General features: G+C 39.5%; 1 protein-coding gene across 2 annotated transcripts in view; it reads left to right on the top strand.

The window, feature by feature from the left end:
• Positions 1 to 18976, top strand: part of LOC140303363 (voltage-dependent calcium channel subunit alpha-2/delta-2-like) — a 37713-nt gene extending 18737 nt beyond the window's left edge. Inside the window, exons 5-38 of one of the 2 annotated variants that reach the window (XM_072382095.1) lie at positions 1409 to 1453; positions 1571 to 1706; positions 1833 to 1964; positions 2112 to 2169; positions 2259 to 2309; positions 2622 to 2721; positions 2833 to 2994; positions 3087 to 3197; positions 3301 to 3379; positions 4555 to 4604; positions 4791 to 4880; positions 4994 to 5059; positions 5139 to 5213; positions 5309 to 5383; positions 5495 to 5566; positions 5769 to 5840; positions 8468 to 8529; positions 8662 to 8738; positions 8832 to 8892; positions 8967 to 9064; positions 9156 to 9246; positions 9334 to 9396; positions 9501 to 9604; positions 10925 to 11023; positions 11171 to 11262; positions 11362 to 11409; positions 11951 to 12022; positions 12172 to 12324; positions 12411 to 12463; positions 12652 to 12707; positions 12979 to 13102; positions 13216 to 13325; positions 13425 to 13507; positions 14639 to 18976. In XM_072382095.1, the coding sequence (XP_072238196.1) occupies positions 1409 to 1453; positions 1571 to 1706; positions 1833 to 1964; positions 2112 to 2169; positions 2259 to 2309; positions 2622 to 2721; positions 2833 to 2994; positions 3087 to 3197; positions 3301 to 3379; positions 4555 to 4604; positions 4791 to 4880; positions 4994 to 5059; positions 5139 to 5213; positions 5309 to 5383; positions 5495 to 5566; positions 5769 to 5840; positions 8468 to 8529; positions 8662 to 8738; positions 8832 to 8892; positions 8967 to 9064; positions 9156 to 9246; positions 9334 to 9396; positions 9501 to 9604; positions 10925 to 11023; positions 11171 to 11262; positions 11362 to 11409; positions 11951 to 12022; positions 12172 to 12324; positions 12411 to 12463; positions 12652 to 12707; positions 12979 to 13102; positions 13216 to 13325; positions 13425 to 13507; positions 14639 to 14752 (2934 nt within the window). In that variant the 3' untranslated portion in view covers positions 14753 to 18976. Of the gene's footprint in view, positions 1 to 1408; positions 1454 to 1570; positions 1707 to 1832; positions 1965 to 2111; positions 2170 to 2258; positions 2310 to 2621; positions 2722 to 2832; positions 2995 to 3086; positions 3198 to 3300; positions 3380 to 4554; positions 4605 to 4790; positions 4881 to 4993; positions 5060 to 5138; positions 5214 to 5308; positions 5567 to 5768; positions 5841 to 8467; positions 8530 to 8661; positions 8739 to 8831; positions 8893 to 8966; positions 9065 to 9155; positions 9247 to 9333; positions 9397 to 9500; positions 9605 to 10924; positions 11024 to 11170; positions 11263 to 11361; positions 11410 to 11950; positions 12023 to 12171; positions 12325 to 12410; positions 12464 to 12651; positions 12708 to 12978; positions 13103 to 13215; positions 13326 to 13424; positions 13508 to 14638 lie in introns of both variants that reach the window. The other variant, XM_072382094.1, reaches the window with a different exon arrangement.
• Positions 18977 to 20481: the final 1505 nt, after the last annotated feature.

The following is a 20481-nucleotide window of genomic DNA, read 5'->3' as shown; positions in this document are numbered from 1 at the left end:
ATTTGCTGTTTTTTTATTTTTTTAGTTTTTTTTAAAAATATTTTATATAACTGCAAACTTTTAGAGTATAGTTATGTGAGTTGGTAGCTTTCTATGTGCATTCCTTAACATTCAATCAAAAGAATCATCAATAAATTAGGTGATCCAAGAGATTGGTGCTATCTTTGTGGTTAATAAATGGAGTTTAGTTTTTTGTATCTGGTGTACAATCAGTCATTGATTTGCTTCATGTGAGAAAATGAATCATTGAACTTTGCAGTAACTCCTTATGGTGTGATGCTATCCACTAAAACGGTGTATGTCCCTCTTTGAAGATGAATGAAAAGAATTTAATAATCATTAAGAAATAGAACAGAAGCCAATAGTTTGGATGCTTTTGTAAGTAATTCAGACACAAATGTTAGTCAGGCACTCTTGTATGGCCCTCACAGTAGTTCATTGTTTTGTAACACCGAAACAGGACTGAAATAATATAACTAATCTCAGGAAAATGGGACTTGTGCAGCTTTCTTTTTAAATTTTTTTTTTATTATTTTGATAGGAAAAATGGAAGGAAAATGAAAAAAACAATGTCCAAGTAAAACATTTCCCCATATTCTGTTTTGAAGTGTATATTGTGTCTGACCAGGCAAAGATTGGAATGATGTGACTCTCGAGCTGTCTCCAGCCTGGGCTGGAACGCAGTAAACTTACATGATCAGCATCCTCCCAGAATCAGTTATATTCCCAGATCACCTTCCCAAAGATGAAAGTAATTCCTGAAAAAGAGCTCTTTTCAGTTTCCTCCTTTATATGTCCACCACAGTTGTTTTTTTCTCCCTCTCATGGTTTGTTTCTGGTTCAGACAACTACTTCTTCTACTGAATTACAACGGAAGCAGCCAGTACGGCCACTGTTTGTTTGCAGCTAATGGAGTTTGTTTTTTTCAGCTTTTAAAAGAGCTCTTTAGTTTAGCTCTGCTAGTGAATGAAAACCTGGATACTGTATACTTCCCCAAAAGTTTTCAGAGCCTTTTTGTCATGTGCACATCACTGGCTACCTAACTGATACAATATCATAGAGGCTAGAAATGAGATTTGATCCTCGCAAAACCTCTCTCATTGTTGCTTTGTGTGAATATTTGTTGTTGTACTTTATTGGTTTTTCATTGTCATGTTGGAAATGATTGTGAGGGATCAAGATTAAATTTCGGATAGGAATTAGTAAAATAAAATACTTGGTACCAGAGGGGAAGAGAAGGGGTTTTTTGATTTTTTTCACTTTAAACAAGCTAATTTGCAACCCTAATTAAATGCTTTCAGTGAGATCAGAGACTGACTTGACACATGCATCCATGTGACTATTTGTCCTCATGCTACACAGTTATCATCAGAGCAGCCTCTTCATACCTCCATCTGCTTTCTTTTAGGAGCTGGACATGGCTTACTATGACTCCAAGGCAGAGCTGGATTATGTGAGTGTTGGACAAATAAAAACTGAAATACTCTGAAAGTGTTTATTGATACTGTGTAATGAACACATGGAAAATACCAAGTTTGTGCAACATTTAAATGCTATCTTGCTCTGACAGTATTCCATGGATGGAGAAGGAGAGGTGGAAAATCCCTCCCACATCAAGCTAGAGTTTGTGTATGACCCAAACTTCAAAAATAACGTCAACTATTCCTACACAGCTGTTCAGATTCCCACAGATATTTACAAAGGAGGCAAGTACCGCTCCCATATGTCAATTATAAGATAGCAGCCAGGAAAAAAAACTGTTTCTAATTTATTTCACAGGAGTTTAAGAAGTTTGTGCATTGTTTTTTTTAAACTACTTTTTTCCCCACTAGCTCCAGTCATTCTGAATGAACTGAACTGGACGCAGGCGCTGGAGAAAGTGTTTATGGAGAACAGTCGGGAAGATCCGTCACTTCTCTGGCAAGCGTTTGGGAGTGCGACCGGAGTCACTCGCTACTACCCAGGTGTCTTGGAACATCTGTGTCTGTGTTTGCTGTCAGATGTGCTAAGATATGCTACTTTAAAATGGCCGAACACAGCCAACCTCAAGGTTTCCTAAACACTCTTTGGTAAATGCGCTCTTTCCTTCTTCTTTTTTTTTTTTTTTGCAGCAACACCTTGGAAAACCCCCGATAAAATAGACCTGTATGATGTCAGGAGGAGGCCCTGGTATAGTGCGCCATTTATAACATGTTCACATGTCGGTCTTTCATAGATACAGAAAATTCAGAGGGTTGAAGGTTTTCTTTATGTCACAGGTACATTCAGGGCGCATCATCCCCCAAAGACATGGTCATCCTTGTTGATGTGTAAGTACTCAGTAACGCTTAAGAAGCTGTAATTACATAACAGTGTTAGTCCACATTTTCACTGCACTTTCTGTGCTGTCAATTTTTCCGAGAAATAGTGTTTGGCTTAACAGAAACTACAAAACAACAAAGGCCTGTGGACTGCAAAATTCTGAGGAGGAGAGAAAAGGGCAAATATATGACAGCTAAAAAAGGATTTATCAGTACTGATTAATAACTATGTCTATGATGAGACAGCTGGAGAAAAAATGATAGTGAATGTTGAAATACTTCAATCGGCCTGTTGGATATGTTCCTTCTGTGTCTCCTCAGGAGTGGCAGCGTCAGCGGGCTCACGCTCAAGCTGATCAAAGCTTCGGTGATGGAAATGCTGGACACGTTATCAGATGACGACTATGTCAATGTGGCCAGGGTCGGTATCTGCTATATTTCCTTATCTCTGGGTGGCTGATACTCTTTATCATCTCTCCATTGGTCCTATTCTCATTTTTCATGTCAGACTGCTTCTGCTTCTGTGTTTCAGTTTAACGAGAAGGCCGAGGCTGTAGTTCCCTGCTTCAAACATCTAGTCCAGGCTAACGTGCGCAACAAAAAGATTTTCAAGGAGGCTGTGCAGCAGATGCAGGCGAAAGGCACCACTGATTACAAGTCTGGATTTCATTTTGCCTTTAATCAGCTCCTAAACGTAAGTGGACTGCTGATATATTACTAACTTTTTGTACACAGTTTCACTGTAACATTTGTTATTTGCTGCATTTATTTTATTGTTCTTTTCAGAGGACAAATGTCCCACGGGCTAACTGCAATAAGATTATTATGCTGTTTACCGATGGGGGAGAGGACAGAGCTCAGGATGTCTTCATGCAATACAACTGGCCCAACAAAACAGTCAGTTTTAAGCTCTCCTCTATAACAAACACTCCTAAATGTGAAAAGGATGCATTGCTTCATCTAAATCAAACTCATGTTCTCCTCTCGCCCCCCTGCAAAGGTTCGTGTATTTACCTTTTCTGTGGGTCAACATAACTATGATGTCACACCTTTACAGTGGATTGCCTGCACGAATAAAGGTCAGCTCAACTTTTTAAGTGATCCATTTACCTAATTTATGTCCTACATTATGTTGAAGAGTTACAGAGGTCACCATACAAACTGAACGGCACTATTAACGAAATTTCATACCAAAAAGAAAATGATGATTAGAAACATTTTAATACTTATTTCTTTTTTTTTTTTTTTGCCAAACTGAATGATATTAGTGAGCTGGACATCAAAAAATGTTTTACCAGGTCAACTTGATTAAAGAAATCACCACTTAGACGATGTAAAAAATTAAAAAACATCAAATGTATAAATACAGAATGTACAGCACATTCACTATGATGTCTGAACTGACAATTGCAGGTAGTCTGAGTTATTCTTAGATGATTTAGAGCTGTTTTCTTTTTATGTGTGGGTGTTTTCAGTATTCTGACTTAGGGCAAACAGAGAAACATTAGTTTGTATCTTCTTATTGCTCCAGTTTTGGTTTAAAAATGAACTTTTTATGATATATAAGAACAAAGTGAGAAATGGGCGTTTGGTTTTGAGGACGCCAGGTTGGGTCAAAGGAGGACTAGTTTCATACCAGATTCCAATTTACCCGCAATAGGCTGTAGGTGTGGGGATGTTTTACTGCTGCCTATTAAACAAAGAAAACCAAAAACAAGTCAAATAAAAGATACAAACTATTTTAAATGACATCATATATCTTATATTTACAAAGGGAAGTGTATATAGTATTAGGTGCAAAATAACCAGAATTGTAGCAGTGATGTAAAGATTAGTAGTTAATAGATCAGTCAACACTATGATGATGGAGGTGATGACACAAGAATGGGGGGAGTATAGAGTTCAATTTGGTGACCGCTCTGAAAAAAATCGGTTGCGTAATCACTTGAACCCATGTGACATGTTTCTGGACTTTGGAATCTGGTAATTTCTCAGGAGCTGTTAGACTTCCAGTGATGGTTCGACAGAACTGAACAAATACAAACACCTGAATTTGAGAGCATAGTGAGCCTTTCTTCCTCTTTAAACTTCCTATCTGTAGAATTTGAATGTCTGAGTCACTGTTCGAGTAACATCTAGTTAAATTTGGAATATTTATGAGCTGCTCTCCTGTGATGTCTCTGATAGAACCGCTCACACATGCGCTGCCTTTCTCTCTTTTTAGTCGCTTTTTTTTCTCTTTGTCGCTCGCCAGGTTACTATTTTGAGATCCGATCCATCTGTGCAATAAGGATTAACACCCAGGTGGGTTTGTCTAGTTCCTCTTACACAGCTGATCCCCTTTCACTGTTTCTGGTTCTCCTTGTGTCACTCACTCGCTTTGTGTAGAATCATCCATGTTCACCCGTTGGCACTCCCAGTGTTGGCTTTATGTTGATGGTTGTCTTAGAGCTTCAGCCGGTCACGTTCAGTTTTTCTGTGTTTGGTCAGGAGTACCTCGACGTGCTGGGGCGCCCCATGGTTCTGGCAGGCAGCGAGGCCAAGCAGGTTCAGTGGACCAACGTATACCAGGATGCTTTGGTGAGACATTAGTTGCATTTGATCAAACACAGTAAATCTATTGAAAGCACAGAGAAAAGAAATGATCACACCATTTTAACTTGCATAGATAAATTTGGGTTTTGTTTTTTAAGGGTCTTGGCATGGTAGTAACTGGGACTTTGCCTGTATTCAATCTCACCATGGATGGAAACTCACAGGTAATGAAACTGGTTATTAGATCACATGCTTAGTGTTCATCTCAACTAAATATGCTTTTCTTCTTCATTGTTTTATCAGAATCAGCTGATATTAGGGGTAATGGGAGTTGATGTGCATCTTGATGAGATAAAGCGGCTGACGCCACGTTACAATGTATGTACACGTCAGTCACATTTTCCTCATTTGTCTTCTTAACATGATACACAGAACCCTCAACTGTATTTCTCTATTTTTCATGTCTGAAACAGCTTGGGGCCAATGGATACATATTTGCTATTGATCCGAATGGATATCTGCTCCTTCATCCTAATCTTCAGCCAAAGGTGAATCATTCATTGGTTGTGGCTTTTAGAAGCTTACACTTCACACATATTCCATGTGGGGTTTCTGTTTGTACTTACCTTAAATCTTTTTTATCTCTCGACTCCTCTCAGCTTGTGAACCTCCCTGAACCCGTAACTCTGGACTTTCTGGATGCAGAGGTAGAGGACAGCAATAAAGAGGAGGTGAGCACCTCGTGGAACTAAAATAAACGTTTGGTTTCAGGCATTTTATGTTATTTCCTGTTACTTTTTTTCATTTTTACTGAAAGAGTGAGCAAAACGTATCTGCCTCCAGTCACCAGTCCTCAGTGTCTGAACAGGTAACTGAAGGCCAACATTACATGTTTTTGACCGGTGAGACGTGTTTTGTGTTTTCATTGTGTAGATCCGCCGACAAATGATTGATGGAAGACCGGGTGAAATGCAGATTAAAACCCTTATCAAGTCGATTGATGAGGCAAGTGAATTCTATTATTTCTCCTTCTCATTCTGACAGCAAATTTGATGCAGTAGCGCGATATTTTTAACATACAGTAGCAGCCGAGAGTTTCAACTCACCTACTCAGCCTGGGTACTGTTGACTGCTACAGTCTTTAACAGCATATGTGATGTTTTTAGTTTCATATGTGGCATTTTATGGATTTAGTTACAGTAAAATACTAACTTTTCTTCTTTGTGATGGATCTGTTGTCATTTGTTTAAGTTGCTAAGCAGCGCAGTCGCTTTGCCTATTTTGGAAGAGCAGCTTTTTCTGCAGGATTTACTGTCTTGAAAAATGGTTCCACCATTTAAAGGGATGCATATCTACATTTGTAGAACAGCCAGTAGGGATACCTGATATGGCATAAGTCTGCTGTCAGGGACTGAGTTTTTCAGTCAGCGAACAGAGCCAAGAAGAGATCGAGAAGTCTAGATTTCGCCCCAGATCCTGAAAGATTACATAAGAATGTTTACTTGTTGATGAAAAATAACTAAAACCTACCACAACTCAAGCAGAGTATGATCCCGCTGACAATGATTTATTCTATTGATTGAAGATAAAGAGTTGATTTGTTACCTTGAAATAAATTATTTTTTCTCATAGTAGCAGTTTAGTTCATCTTGCTAGAAATTGGAATTATGGTTTGTTGAGATGAGATATATTAACTTGTTATCTCAAGAAAAACTGTCATCTCTGTTGTGATAAAAATCCAACACTGAACTCTGAGACAAGGCATATACAGTATGTAGTTGTGTTGGTTGCAGCTAAGAGTAGATAATATATTTTTACTGCAGACAAAGATTATAGGTCCACTAGCTGTCACCTCTGAGCAGCTCCCATTCAGCAAGTATTCCCTCCAGCTAAGCTTAATAGCAGATTTGATTTAACTGCTAAAGACCAGCAGCCATCCCTTGCTGGCAACTGACATTTTCGTCTTCAATCAGTTGCTTCAGTTGCCAAGAAACCATATATGCATGTTGGCAAAACATCTCTGATGTTTGATAACTGCAACTGTTATCACAATCGCTTCACATTAATATGATAGAATTATCTTTTCGCAATGTCTGTGTTGCATTAGTAATACGTTAGGGTTGAAAATCATGAGAAACTGAGCAGTAATCTCTTCTGAGATGCTGAGTGAGGTTCCACTGAGGAAGCTCTCAGACCAGCTCAAGGGATCTTACCAAATGGGCAAACAGAACCGACTTTGTTTTAACCAAACCGAACAGCCTAGATGTGAAATCACCAACTCATCCATCCATCCATTTTCTATACCGACAGTCCGTTAATCGGGTAGCGGGTGGGCTGGAGCCTATCCCAGCAGTCATCGGGCGAAAGGCAGGGTACACCCTGGACAGGTCGCCAGTCCATCACAGGGCCACATAGAGACAAACGAGACAAACAACCATGCACGCTCACTCCTACGGACAATTTGGAGTCACCAATTAACCTGACATGCATGTTTTTTGGATGGTGGGAGGAAGCCGGAGTACCCGGAGAAAACCCACGCATGCACGGGGAGAACATGCAAACTCCACACAGAAAGGCACCAGGCAGGGATCGAGCCCTCTTGCTGTGAGGTGATGGTGCTAACCACCACACCACCGTGCAGCCCATCACCAACTCATGTTATAGAAAAAAAAGTTTTCATTATTTTAAGCACACAAGGCAACGTACTCTTACTGGGGGAAGTTTCTCCACTAATGATGATGCCTCAGATGTTGGCATGCTGGCACCGCTGAAAGTCCTTGGTGTGAAATGGTCCCTACAGAAGCAGTTTTTCGGTTGATACTCAGCTCTCTATTCACAGTTCTTAATAATATAGTATAACTTGGATGATGCGCAGCACTGAAACGACAAGAAATTCTACAGAAGTATATTAAAAATGTTCTAATCTATCTAATTTTCTTACTTTTTTTTTAAGTAAATCTGTGCAGAACGCTTGCATTCGTAGCTCATAATATTACTTTCAGATATTTGGTTTATGTTATTAAAGTCTAGTCCAGTGAGTAAATGTTATCAAATTACACATAATGTCTGCAGAGGTAGTCTGAAAGACTCACCAACCGATCAATAGTCTCACTTCGATGTCTCCTTGGTTTGCTGTTCCATTTTGATTTAAAACTATATTTTAGTGTTTCATCATAATGTGTTTTCTTTAATTTCATCATAGTTCAAAATACACAGAAGATCAATTTTCTTCCCAAGCTTGTTCTATACTGTTGGTGTATGAATGTAATTGTGCTGGAGAACCTTCATACTTTTTTCGCATTAGCTAATCAGGTTCTGGTCCCATGTTTTGACCTATCGTTGGTCTTTTGCGAACAAACAAAACACAGTCTGAATTTTGAATTAACTGGATCTCTCATGAGCTTTTTCTGTGGGCTTATTAGATTGCGTGTGTGTTCATTACCAAAATTACAGTGCAGCGGTCAGGGAAACTGGATTTATTGCTAAATAGTTAACCAGGAAATATTATAACATTAAGTCTGAAGCTGGAGAAGCACATTAAGATGATCACATTAAAAATAGAAATAACAGCATTATCTTGAGTTTGTTTTCTTTTTCCGTTTTCCCAAATGGATGTGTCTCTTTTATTGTAGCAATACATTGATGAAGTGTACAGAAGTTACACCTGGACTCCTATCAATGGTACAGATTACAGGTGAGCTCATGCAGGCTTATTAAGTGTTATTGATAATCATGAATAATGACCAAATACGTGCAGGCATAGATAGGTTTACTCATCTTGTCTCCTCGTTCATGCATCTTCATGTTGGGATGCTGCCACCTGCAGTCTTGGTCTGGTTTTGCCTCCTTACAACGAGTACTACATTCAGGCAGACCTGAGTGATGTGATGCTGCAACTTCAATGTAAGTACAGGGAGGCAGTGTGTTCACTGTTGCATCTCATAAGTATGACCAACAGAAAAAGGAAGTAGAAGAAGCCTTCTTTCTATTTCACAGATATGCAGTCGCTGCTGCCCAGCTCCTTTGAATCATCAGGACACGTATTTCTGGCTCCAAGGTGACCATCTCTTTCTCCTCTGATTTCACACTTTGGTAAAAGAGTGGTGCTCATGGATGGTTTTGTCTCTGCAGGGAATACTGCCAGCGTCTGCAGCTTTCTGACAACAACACACAGTTTTTGCAGAACTTCCTCTCTCTCATGCTGGACATCTCCCCAGAGTCTGATGAATGTGTGTAAATTCAGAGCGTAGTAGTCCACACTATCTGCTGCCGTTGCAGACGCACACAGATGGGATAATCAGCCTGTTTTTCGTGTTGCAGGTGACCAAGGCCTCATCCACAACCTGATCTTGGATTCAAGGATTATTGGGCAGCTTGCCTCTCGTGTATGGAAGAACAAGGACCTGAATGCGTAAGTCAGTTTGGTGACGCTCTGCACAGCACACAAACACACAACATGCTGTCATGGGGCTGACTGAGTAAAAATGCATTGTTACAGGTATGGTTTCCTGGCTGTATTTGCATCTACAGATGGAGGAATAACACGAGTTTTTCCCAACATGTGAGTGAGATTAGAATATTTTCTTTCTCAAGCAGAGAGACCTGGTTCTGCAAGGAGATGTTTCACTTTCAAATGCTCAATGATGTGTGTTTGTACTTGCGCAGAGCTGCTGAGTTGTGGGACGAGGATCCTGAGCCCTATAATTCAAATTTCTACAGACGAAGCCTCGACAATAAAGGCTACATGTTCAGACCTCCGCTGAGATCTTGTGAGTAGCAGAGTGGATACACTCAAATGTTACACACACTGTATTGTTTATCAAAATGAGACTTGATTGAATGTGTTGATTGGGGGCCATGCAGTGAAGCTACGCACCTTAAACTATTTCAACCTGTTCATCTTCATCTTCTGCCTCCTCTGCTATTAGAGTCTGTGGCATCCATGAGGAAGTTTTTGAAGTTGAAATGTGTTGTATGGCTGTGGCCCAAGCGCTCTGACGACATGATTTCATCAAAAGTAAAGGAACCCTGAGACTACTGAGGAATGTTTTTTAAATAAAGACGCAAAGCACTTCATGGGGTTGATATATCACCATATTGGGTTTTATATGGCATTGGATTTTGTGAAAAAGTTTTTGAATTTTTTAATCACTTTCCTTTCCTAACCAGGATTAGCACAGATGATCCTCAGACTAAGCCTTACAGAAGCAATCATTAATCTCAGCCAATAGACATCGACAGCAAAGCGGACTAACAGGAAATTAACTGAAATATATCAAGAATGGTTTGCGAAATTAATTTCAGCTCATAGGGCATTGTGGAATAGTACTTTTATGGGGTTCGACAAGTGTGCGGCTAAGAGACTCAAACTACTCTAACACCAGGCTGTAACTAAAGAAAAAATGCATTAGAGAATTTGACTTGCTGTCTCTTGAATTCTTCCCAATCGTCCTGCTCAGTAAGAAGCTTCCTGAGGCCAGAACAACATTGACCCCACCAATTGACGTTTATGGGTATTTGACCACCAGGGGGAACTGCAGCAAGCAAAAACTAGATTTCTCTCCCTGTGCAAACAGTTAGCTCCTTAACATGATCAACAGGATCAAGCTGCCATGACTGATGTGTCCTGCTGAACTTCTTGGCCCCTTCATTGCTGCTTGCAAGTATATGTGGCTCTGGCCAAATGCATCCATGTAATAAAAACTGACAACTTCACACCTCAGTCTTTTTGCTATTATTGGGACTTAACTGGGCAGCTGTTTTTTATGCTTCCAGTCTTAATGCCTCTTTCTGGTTTCTATTTTGTGTTTAATGGATACAGGTGTAAGCAGTAATGCTTTTTTTCATTTAGGTCTTCAAAAAGTGAATGTGTGAAAGTATCTTCACAAGAATCTCACTGTTGACTGCTGTAAAATGCTTCACTGCTGGGGTGTAGCCTTGAACCTGAGAAAAGCCTCCTGTAGATGGGCTCCTGTAGATGACTTTCACTTTTAAAAGGGCTTTCAACTTAATCTTTTACTTTCAACAGAAACTGGAACTTATCAGTCGTATAAGTATTAGAAGTTCATATGTATGTTTGTTCTGAACAGCTTTTGATGACACAGTTGGAGCAGAAAACAGCACTGTTGGAATCCTGGTTAGTTCAACTGTGGAGGTTAATTTAGGAGGCAAAGTGCTCAAACCTGCAGGTAGGAAATGCTTCAATGGTGAACTCTTGGGTTGGCCTTTGTTTTAATGCGAAACATTCCTAATATATTTTTGCTCCATTTGATCTGTGTTGATGTTTGTTGTTTTCTGTCTCTCTTTACTTCCATATGGTGGATGTTGACACACAGTGGTTGGAGTGAAGCTCGATCTGGAGGCCTGGGTGGACAAGTTTAAAATCCTTGCCAGCAATGTGTCAGACAGCCGACAAGGCTCACACAAGGTACAACGCCACAAAAGCCACCTGTTTCTAATCAATAATCAGCTTAATGATTAACTTAATGAAAACTTACCGGGTCTCATTACTCATTTTGTTCAACAGTGTGGACCATCTAGGAGTTGTGAGATGGACTGTGAAGTGAACACGGATGTAAGAGCTTTTCTCATTGTCACACCAATTAGACCGCAGCAGATCTGCCACTGCAGCCAGACAGCGCCATCAGTTTTATGACCACAATAACTTTCTTCATTGGGGACTGACTCACTTATATTGTGCTTATAAGACTGGTCTTACTTGCCAGCACGTAGTGCTTCTTGTACAGATGAAAGAAACACTTTAAGTGTCCCACAAAATTCTCAGAACTGCCTGCGATGCCTTTGATCAGGACTATGACTTCCTCAGTATCCTATTTTCATTCAAAATGAGGAAAGGACAAGCCTTACAATATTAACCTCTAACAACAATGTCAGAGGAGAAACTCATCAGGAGTTATTTAAGATGGTAGCTATTGTATATGATTGAAATAAGTGCTCTTAAAAATGGGATCTTGAGAGCCATTAGCACAATAACAGCTGCCTGTGGATACTGACCTTTACTGGTTTTTCATTTTCCACACTGCTCTGTTTTCTTTCTCATATACGTTCATGTCAAACGTGGCATGTGTTGTGTAACCATGTTGTGTCGTCTGTAGGACCTCCTGTGCTATCTCATAGATGATGGTGGGTTCCTGGTTATGTCTAATCAGAGAGATCACTGGAAAAAGGTATGTTTTTGTGCTGTAATGTGACTCTTTGGCAGTAAATCACCCACTGTTAATGTCAGAGTCAAATCTTCCTTCCTTTTTTTTTTTTTTTTTTTTTTTACTGTGGTGCTGTTTTCCCAATGCTTCTTTAACTCTTCATTCGTTTCCAGATTGGTCTCTTCTTCGGTGATGTGGACCCTTATTTGATGCACGCCCTCTACAACAACTCCATCTTCAGTCGCCGACAGTCCTTCCACTATCAGTCTGCGTGTGAACCGGTCAGCAGCAGCCACACTGGTGCAGCACCGAGAGGCATTTATGTGGTAAGAGACAACATCAGGCCCGCAAACTTTAGATGGCACCGCAGTTGGACGTTGAATTAATATCTTATTGTTCTGTTTTTGTGCAGCCGTCCATTGCTGACATCCTGAGCTTGGCCTGGTGGACGTCCACAGTGGCGTGGTGAGACTTTGTTTTCTGCAAATCATATAAAACCAGGAATATGAGACTTAATTTACGGAGTCCTTAATTCTGTCTAAACGTCTGCACATCGAACCAGCACTCCCTAACATAACTGACTTATGTTTACTGTTATTAACTACTGCTGCTTCCTGAACAAACTCCCCTTCTTTACCAAACATCTTTTTCAGGTCTGTGACTCAGCAGCTTCTGTACGGGCTTGCCTACAACAGCTGGCTTTACCAAGGTTAAGCAGTGTGTGTGTGTGTGTTAATCAACAAGTTAATCATTTTTGTTTAAGAAAGCATTTACAACTTTGCTCTCAGCTTTGTGGCATTTTAGTCTCATTTGTTCCACCAAATGTCCGTTATCAGAGTCCTGCTCTGGGCTCAGACGTTAACAGCGTACTCCATGTTTAGCATAAAATATTAATGCATGTCGGATCAAAGCAAACCATGTACTATCACAAAAAACACGTAACTATGAAACTGAATGTTGGTGGATAATTTGTTTTTTAGACGATGTCCTTGTCGAAGGCTTTGAGACGAAGGAAAGCAGCTGCGTGACCATCCAAAGCCAATTCTACTTCACAAACACCACAAACTCCTACAATGTGCTGCAGGACTGTGGGAACTGCTCACGGTGTGTGTTTTCAGGAGCATCAGCAAAATATTTTTGCTCTGCTTACTGTTTGTGCTCTCAGACTTGCACGATCCATATGGAGTTGCCTTACTATCCATCACTGTCTTCCACAGGCTGTTCCACGCAAAGAGGATAGAAAACACCAACCTGCTCTTTGTGGTGGCTGAGACGCTTCCCTGCAGCTCCTGTGAGATCGAGAGGCTGACCCAGGTCAGAACTGAGTGTATCCTTTCAGTGTTTTCATCTGTGCTGGAAGTGAACCCACCATCCATCATGTGGAGCAGTTAGGTCCACTGTTACCTCTTTAACTAAAGACAAACAGTTCAAGAGGAAAATCCATGTGAAGTACTGAGCAACGCACGATATCGAAAAGGCCCGACTTCCTGCTTTGACTACAGTGCCTTAGTAAGTAGACACAGAAATGAAATTTGTGCCTTCATTCTTGAACTCACAATGGGACAGTCTGTAATGGACAATGTTTTTGTGTAAGCACCAAAACTAATATTTAGGGAAAATTTATTTTAAAATAGTTTTTCAGTCGTTATTTTCATTATCCAACGCAAAATAATTACCAGTCACTCAGGTCTACAGTCATTTTAAAATCCAGTTATAAGTTAGATAGTATTTCGCTATATTGGGTGGAAGTTGACTAAGAAAGGAAAAAGCAGTTTCCATGAAAAAACAATCTTAAGGTTCCCGAAAATTTTAATGAATTTAAATGGCTTGACTTGGAGGTGCACCTTGCCTCATGCCCGCCCAGTGATAGCGCCGATAGGCTCTTATGCAACCCTCAACAGGATAAATGGGTATTGAAATGAATGAACTAATATCGGTAGGCTAAATTACCTGTCAAGGAGAAAACCAGCAATTTCTGAATAATCCCAAGGACCTTTTGTTCTGCATCATCATCTGGAAAAAGCCATAAAAATGTTCACTCTTTGCCTATTCCCAAGATCACTGTGCCTCTTCTGGTTTTTGCTTATTTGACAAGGACAATTTGCGTCCCATTGCCTCTTCTTGCTTTACGCAGTAAGTTTGATTCTCCATTTCACAAATTTGCATCCTCGGACTTCTCACAAAAATGCATCTGCTATCACTGATTTCTCCACTTTCCTTTTCCGTGTCGTCCTTTGAAAAGTACCTTCCTTTTATGTGCCTTTATGGTGGTAATATGGGTGTTGTCAAATATACAAAGACCTGCTGCGCTGCTAGATATAAATGGTTCATTTTAAGGTAATAAAAACATAGAAATTAATGTAGCAAGTGAATAGATACTAATGGAAATATATTTTTTACAACAATATTTGTTTCCTTCGATGTTTACTTTTAACAAAACAAACAAATCCTTGACAGATAGATGACAAGTTGTACGTGTCTTAGATACATAAAAGGCTGAGATATAAGCTTACTTATAAGTTTACTTATAGATATATATAGATGTATATAGATATACATCTACATATATTCCACCCAGAGGGATTTGCTTCCCATTTACATTGAAAAAAAGAGAATTCACTGTTTTCTCTCCCTTTGCAGGAAAACACGTCAGAGTGTGGACGGGGTCATTCTCTTCAGTCCTCTATAGGAGTCCTTCTCTTCATTCAGCTCACTCTGCCTCTCTTTCATCTCTTACACGTTAAGACACTCTGACATTTTCCATCTCTTTGGGTTTAGGCTCGGATCTACTGAAGGTCAGATCAAACAGCGACTGCCACATTCTTCTTTTTTTTTTTTTATCTACTAACAGCTTATGATGCTTTGGGTGCCCTGGGTCAGTTATTGGTGCTTTTTTTTAAAAATTTATTTATTGTGGGTTTTTTTTGCCTTAATGTTCATGCATTTTTTTGTGTTTCAGGACTTGATTGCAAAATATAGAAAGAGAATGTGTTGAGTGTGCATGCTAAAGTAGAACAAGCATGTTTGGTTTTTTTTTCACGTGCTCAGCCACATTAATCATCATCAGAAAGTCAAGCAGGTGGCTGAAACATGCTTTAAATGGGTCAGTGAATAATCAACTCGCAGGAGCTGACGTCAGTCTTTGTGACTGATTGTGGTGCTGAAATTAAAAAAGATCTGAGACTCCTTTTGTTTTCTGTGTGGTAAATTACTGGAGGCTGTATTTACATCGTAAAGTTGCTGTACCACTTTGTGGAGATACGCTTTTGAAGGAGGTAGTCCTGCATTCCAACTTTATATCCTGTAAGTATAGCAGCTTTGTGTGTTTTGGATGGCGCTCGTTTTTAGCTGTTTATGTGAAAACCCTTCCGAGCCATTTCAACAGCAGACAATAAAACGTCCTACACAGCCTTTACATGTAACATTTTGAAAAAAAAAAGAATCTGCTGCTGTGTGAGCTTCAGACTCCCACTTGTATTTTTCTGAGATGCTGCATGTGGCAACCTTGCTTTTGTTGGCTTAAAATGACTCTGTGCCTGTTTTTGTTTGCATGTCTGGTCCTTGTAATTGTCTTCTTATATACAGTACAGGAAGCTCCTGCAGCTCGAGCTGTTTTTACATGATGGTAGATCTGAGCCTTAACTTCACATTCACTCCAGTGTCTTTTAATCCACCTCTGACCTTTGCCAAGACAGTTTTAGTATTGTTAGCTGTGTGATCCATGGAAGGACCCTGAACAACCTCCCTCTGCTCTTTAAAGCACGTCTTTGTCGCGAAAGTCTTAAAATCAAATTAGATTTCACAGAGAACTACAAAAAGTTCATTCCCCCCCCCCTCAATTTTTTCTTCTTAGAGCACTTGGACAAGGGATAAGAAAAAACGATTTGATGGCAAAAGAAATGCTGACTTTTCATGACACATATCAATGAAGAAACACCCTGTGAAGTTGTATTTTGTTACACGGTTGGTAACAGTTCACTTTGTTGAAAGCTTCCACGGATGCTTAGTATGATCTTGAAGTGCTTCCAGTCCAGTTAGATGTTGTCAAAGAAGGGAAAATCAAACTACAGGTGACTGATCACGTAAAGTAATTGTGCATCCTGGTGAACTACAACATTTAGCTGCGTGTAACACTGCACAGTGCAATAATGCTATGATCGTTGGATGTTTTATTCTAACAGTAATATTAATTTCATGATAAAACGAAGAGTAATTTACGCGCAGTGTTATTGATATAGTTTACTAGCACAGTGTGTGACCAACATGTTTTAAACACACCTTAAACATCAGTTGCTTGATTGATAGGAAGCTTGTTGCCCTATTTTTGTATCTTGTATTGCCAATATTTGTTAAATCCGAATTTATGCACTTATGTATGCTTCTGTATGGGGAATGTAGCTTCTGAACAGCTATTGGTGTAATCAATATGTTGTCAGTATGCTGTGCTTTTGACCCTCTGTCCCAATTCACCTGTGAACATAGTAATTCACTGTGGTGAGTGTTTCTGTGTTATCATGCGTACCTGCGTCAACGGACTTTTGGAAATAGTCGTGAGAAAAGTTGCACTGAAAAAAGGCTCCTGGGTTCGTACTTTTAGGGTTGCAGTAATAGCACGGCTACTTTGTTTCTGAGGCTTTTTATTAGATAGGTTGTTGTCCCAAAAGAACTTCAGCACATGGATATCGGCTGGATATTAAACTATCAGCACTGAAGTTGATATACCAGCCAACCACCTGGTATTAACAGTTAGACTCAGTTCTGTTGAAGATGAATTTTCTTTCATATACTCCACTTTGTGACAGGCACACAGCTGAACTCCAAAACACAAAATAATTGCATTAATTGTGGCTTAATGTGTTTTAAAATTCGAATGAAGTAACTGAAAAGATAAAAACCCAAACTGCTGTCTTTAAACATCTTGTCTCACCAGCAGTCCAAGTACCCAAAAAAGATGATACAAAACAGAGAATTCAGTACAGAGCCTGTCTCGTGACATAAGTTGAAAATATTTTACAGTGTGCTCATTAGAATTAGTGATTTGTATTCAATGTTACTTTTTCTCTCCACAAAAACATTCATTCGATCATTAAAAGTCTCTTTAAAATCTGCACCGGACGTTGCAAACTGCAGCATTACTTCTTTGTAGTCTAGTTTTTACGTCACTCAATCTGAACACGAGTTGTTCTCAGATTTTACTTGAGTTCATAGCAACTCACTCTTCAGCAGATGTCAAAATTTCATTCTGTACTCTGGAGCTCAAACATCTCAATGTAAAACATCCCTGTGTCAACAGGATCTTGCAGTTCGCATGATAAAATCCAGAAATCAATCTCCCACGGTGAATCCCTCCTTCTTGTCTTTTTTGTGTCGTCATTTGATCTGGCTGCCGGGCAAACGAGGATTATTTTTAAAAAGCTTTTTGGACAAAATATTTGTAGGCCGATGTTTTCCTCCGTCTGCCTGGTGTCCCACCCTGCAGTGCCTTGTTGCACTCGTCGTTTTGGATAACAGGGACATTTGGATCTCAGATGTGGACATTCACTCTGCAGGCTTTATAAAAGACACACTTGTATTTGAAGGGTTACAGTGGTCCAGCTTTAAAAGGACTCCTCGGTCAGGAAATATGAAAAGATGCTCTCCGTGAACATTTTTTAAAAAGGAGCACACTTGTGAAAGAGCACTGCCTTCTCATGGACAGAAAGCTACTGGAACAAACCTTGCTGCCCTCCTGCTTTGTGTTGTTTACTTTTACTCTGTGATTCAGGCTTGAATCAAAGCACAGACTTTGCCCATTTTCATAGATTTCTACACCATTCCATCTGCACTCTGTTATTATATATTTGACATCGGTTGGGAATTTGTGCTTCTCAGTTTGGACTGATTGAAATGAATGAATGTTTATGTACAGTATACCTACTGTTGTGCATTTCTTCTGTGCCCGAGCATGGCAGGGATATGGAGAATTAAGACCTCAGCGCAAACAAGACCTGCAGGATAACTTTAGTCAGTTTTGCAGTGTTGAAACAACACTGTTGTACTCTGAGGAAAGACATTTTTATGAGCTACCCACAGCCTAACGTATAATATATTACCCCGACTGAGGTCAGTGTTGTTGTTTTGTTTTAAATGACCGGTATTTATTTGCATGATATTTTGAATCCTTTACAGATTTGTGTACATAGTTAGTCTTAAGAATATTTTACATTCCTGTCTGCATTCGGCTCTCCCGCCCTGCGATTGTGCCCTCTCTGGATACTGCAGATGATGAGATGGCCGTAAATTATGCTGAAAGTTTGACTTCAGTGAAGCCTACAGTAACTGTCAGTGTTTGCAATTTATGTATTTTGCAGCAAGTGAAAGCACAGAGAAGTTTAGAGCTATGAGCAATGTACTGCCTGATGAATAGAATCTTTTTTAATTTCTTAAGTGAAAAAAAACCTCCCCAAGTGATGTAAAAACGCTGGAAATCATTTATGCATCTAAAAGCTGTATGAAGAAATAAGGCAGTGGCATGCCGGAGGACTTTATGAAAAATGAAATGTCAGTGTTGCTTCTTCGTTTCCCCATTTCTTATTTTACATATTGATTTGGTTACTATGATTAGTATTTATATTACCAGAAAAGGAACTGAATGTCTTTGGAGTTTGTGAGGGCACATGAAACAGTTTACAAGGAAAATGGCAAAGCAGACAAAATTATTGATATATTCTCTATGTTTGTGTCCTTCCATTTGCTGATTATCAAATGATAAGAATGTTTTGGCTGTAACTTTGCTTTTCATTTTGCTGATGTCGTCGTTTACTCTGGAAAGTTTCCTCTCTTTGTGCCAGCCTCCAACACCACCTCATTTTGTACAGACAATGTGAAGCAGTCAGCAGAAGACGAAGGCTTACTTTGTAAAGATTTTGTCAGTCTCATTATGAAATGGATATTTAAATGTTTTTATCTTTGGTGATTAAATGCAACTGATATTTTTCACTTCAGCTGTGAATGTTTTTTTCTTTAATTATTCATGATTTACTTGTCTTGAATGGATCAATATTTACAGAGGCCTGCTGTGGGCTTTCACATCATGACTATAGAAGCTTCCATCATTGATGGAAGTAGTTACTAGTTATGTAATAACCACATCTTTATGGGCTGAATTTCCATATGTGAGGTATGTAAAAAAAAAGGGTTATTTTCCCAAGAATACTTTTTTTTCCCTACTTTGTTTTCACTTTATCTCTCTCTTTTTTAATGCCAGTTCCAAAAGTTATCTGAAAAGCCTCCAATTTATCCAAGATGCTGTAGCAAGAGTTCAGATTACAACTGGCAGCAGAGATCACATTTCTCCAAATTTGGCTTCTCGTTGGCTCATGAATAAGCTCCATCGTATCTTAAAGATCCCATAGTGAAATTTGCCCAACAGAGCACTTTGCTCTCAGACTGCAGGTCTACTTGTGGTTCCCTGAGTTTCTAAAAGTAGAATGGGTGGCAGAGCTTTCAGCTATCAGGCCCCTCTCTGTGGAACCAGCTGCCAGTATACATCCGGGAAGCAGACACCCTCTCTACCTTTACGATTAGGCTCTGAGACATCCCATAGTTATGCAGATATAGGTCTAGACTGCTGGGGGACCTCCTGTGATGCACCTCTCCTCCCTCTGCTCTCTTTACTCTTTACTCTCCATGTACATATAACATTATTGTTGTCATTAACTTGTGTTTGTCTTTCTCAGCAGGTGTCCCTGGTGTTATGAAGCTTGTTGTCCCCTCTTTCCTGTCCTCTCAGGCTCCAGCTGGTAGAGGCAGATGGTTGCCCTCCCTGAGTCTGGTTCTACCAGAGTTTCTTCCTGTTAAAAGGGAGATTTTTCTTTCCACTGTTGCCTCGTGCACGCTTAAGATAGGGGATTGAATCAAAGAGCAATCTGTGGGCTTTCTTAGCCATGCAACTTTTTCTTTTTTAGTTGATGTTGCATGAATTCGACTAATTTGGAATTTAATTAATTTGACTTGATTGGATCATGACTGTATTACTGTATATTAATACAGTATATTGTATATTGTATGAAATGGATTATAATTGGCTTGAATTGGACTGTATCTGTGAAGTGCCTTGAGATGACAGTTGTTGTGATTTGGTTCTATATAGAAAAAAAGCTGAATAGTAGTGAATTCAAAATAATACTTCTCGAGCCTGATCAGAAGCCTAATCAGTCAGAACGTCATCCAAAGAAAAACTGCAGTATTTCTCAGTACTGTTCGGTTTACTAGCTTTAACTTCAACAGCAATCATAATAACTTTTTCCTCATGAGAAATTTCATCTGAGCCACTGATTCCATTAATACTTGATAGTGGAGGCACTTTGGGGTTCAAATGTTTCTCCAGAAATCCTTTTAAATATTATTTTGCAACTTTCTTGAAAGAGAATCCAAAATCAATGCACTCATGTTCATTTTGATGGATGTTAGAGCATTTTTAAAACTTGCATTTTCACATTTCT

This window comes from Leuresthes tenuis, unplaced genomic scaffold (assembly GCF_036924035.1).
Source record: "Leuresthes tenuis unplaced genomic scaffold, fLeuTen1.0.hap1 SCAF_3, whole genome shotgun sequence".
Classification (NCBI taxonomy): Eukaryota; Metazoa; Chordata; class Actinopteri; order Atheriniformes; family Atherinopsidae; genus Leuresthes; species Leuresthes tenuis.
This window is presented reverse-complemented; position numbering and strand designations above follow the sequence as displayed.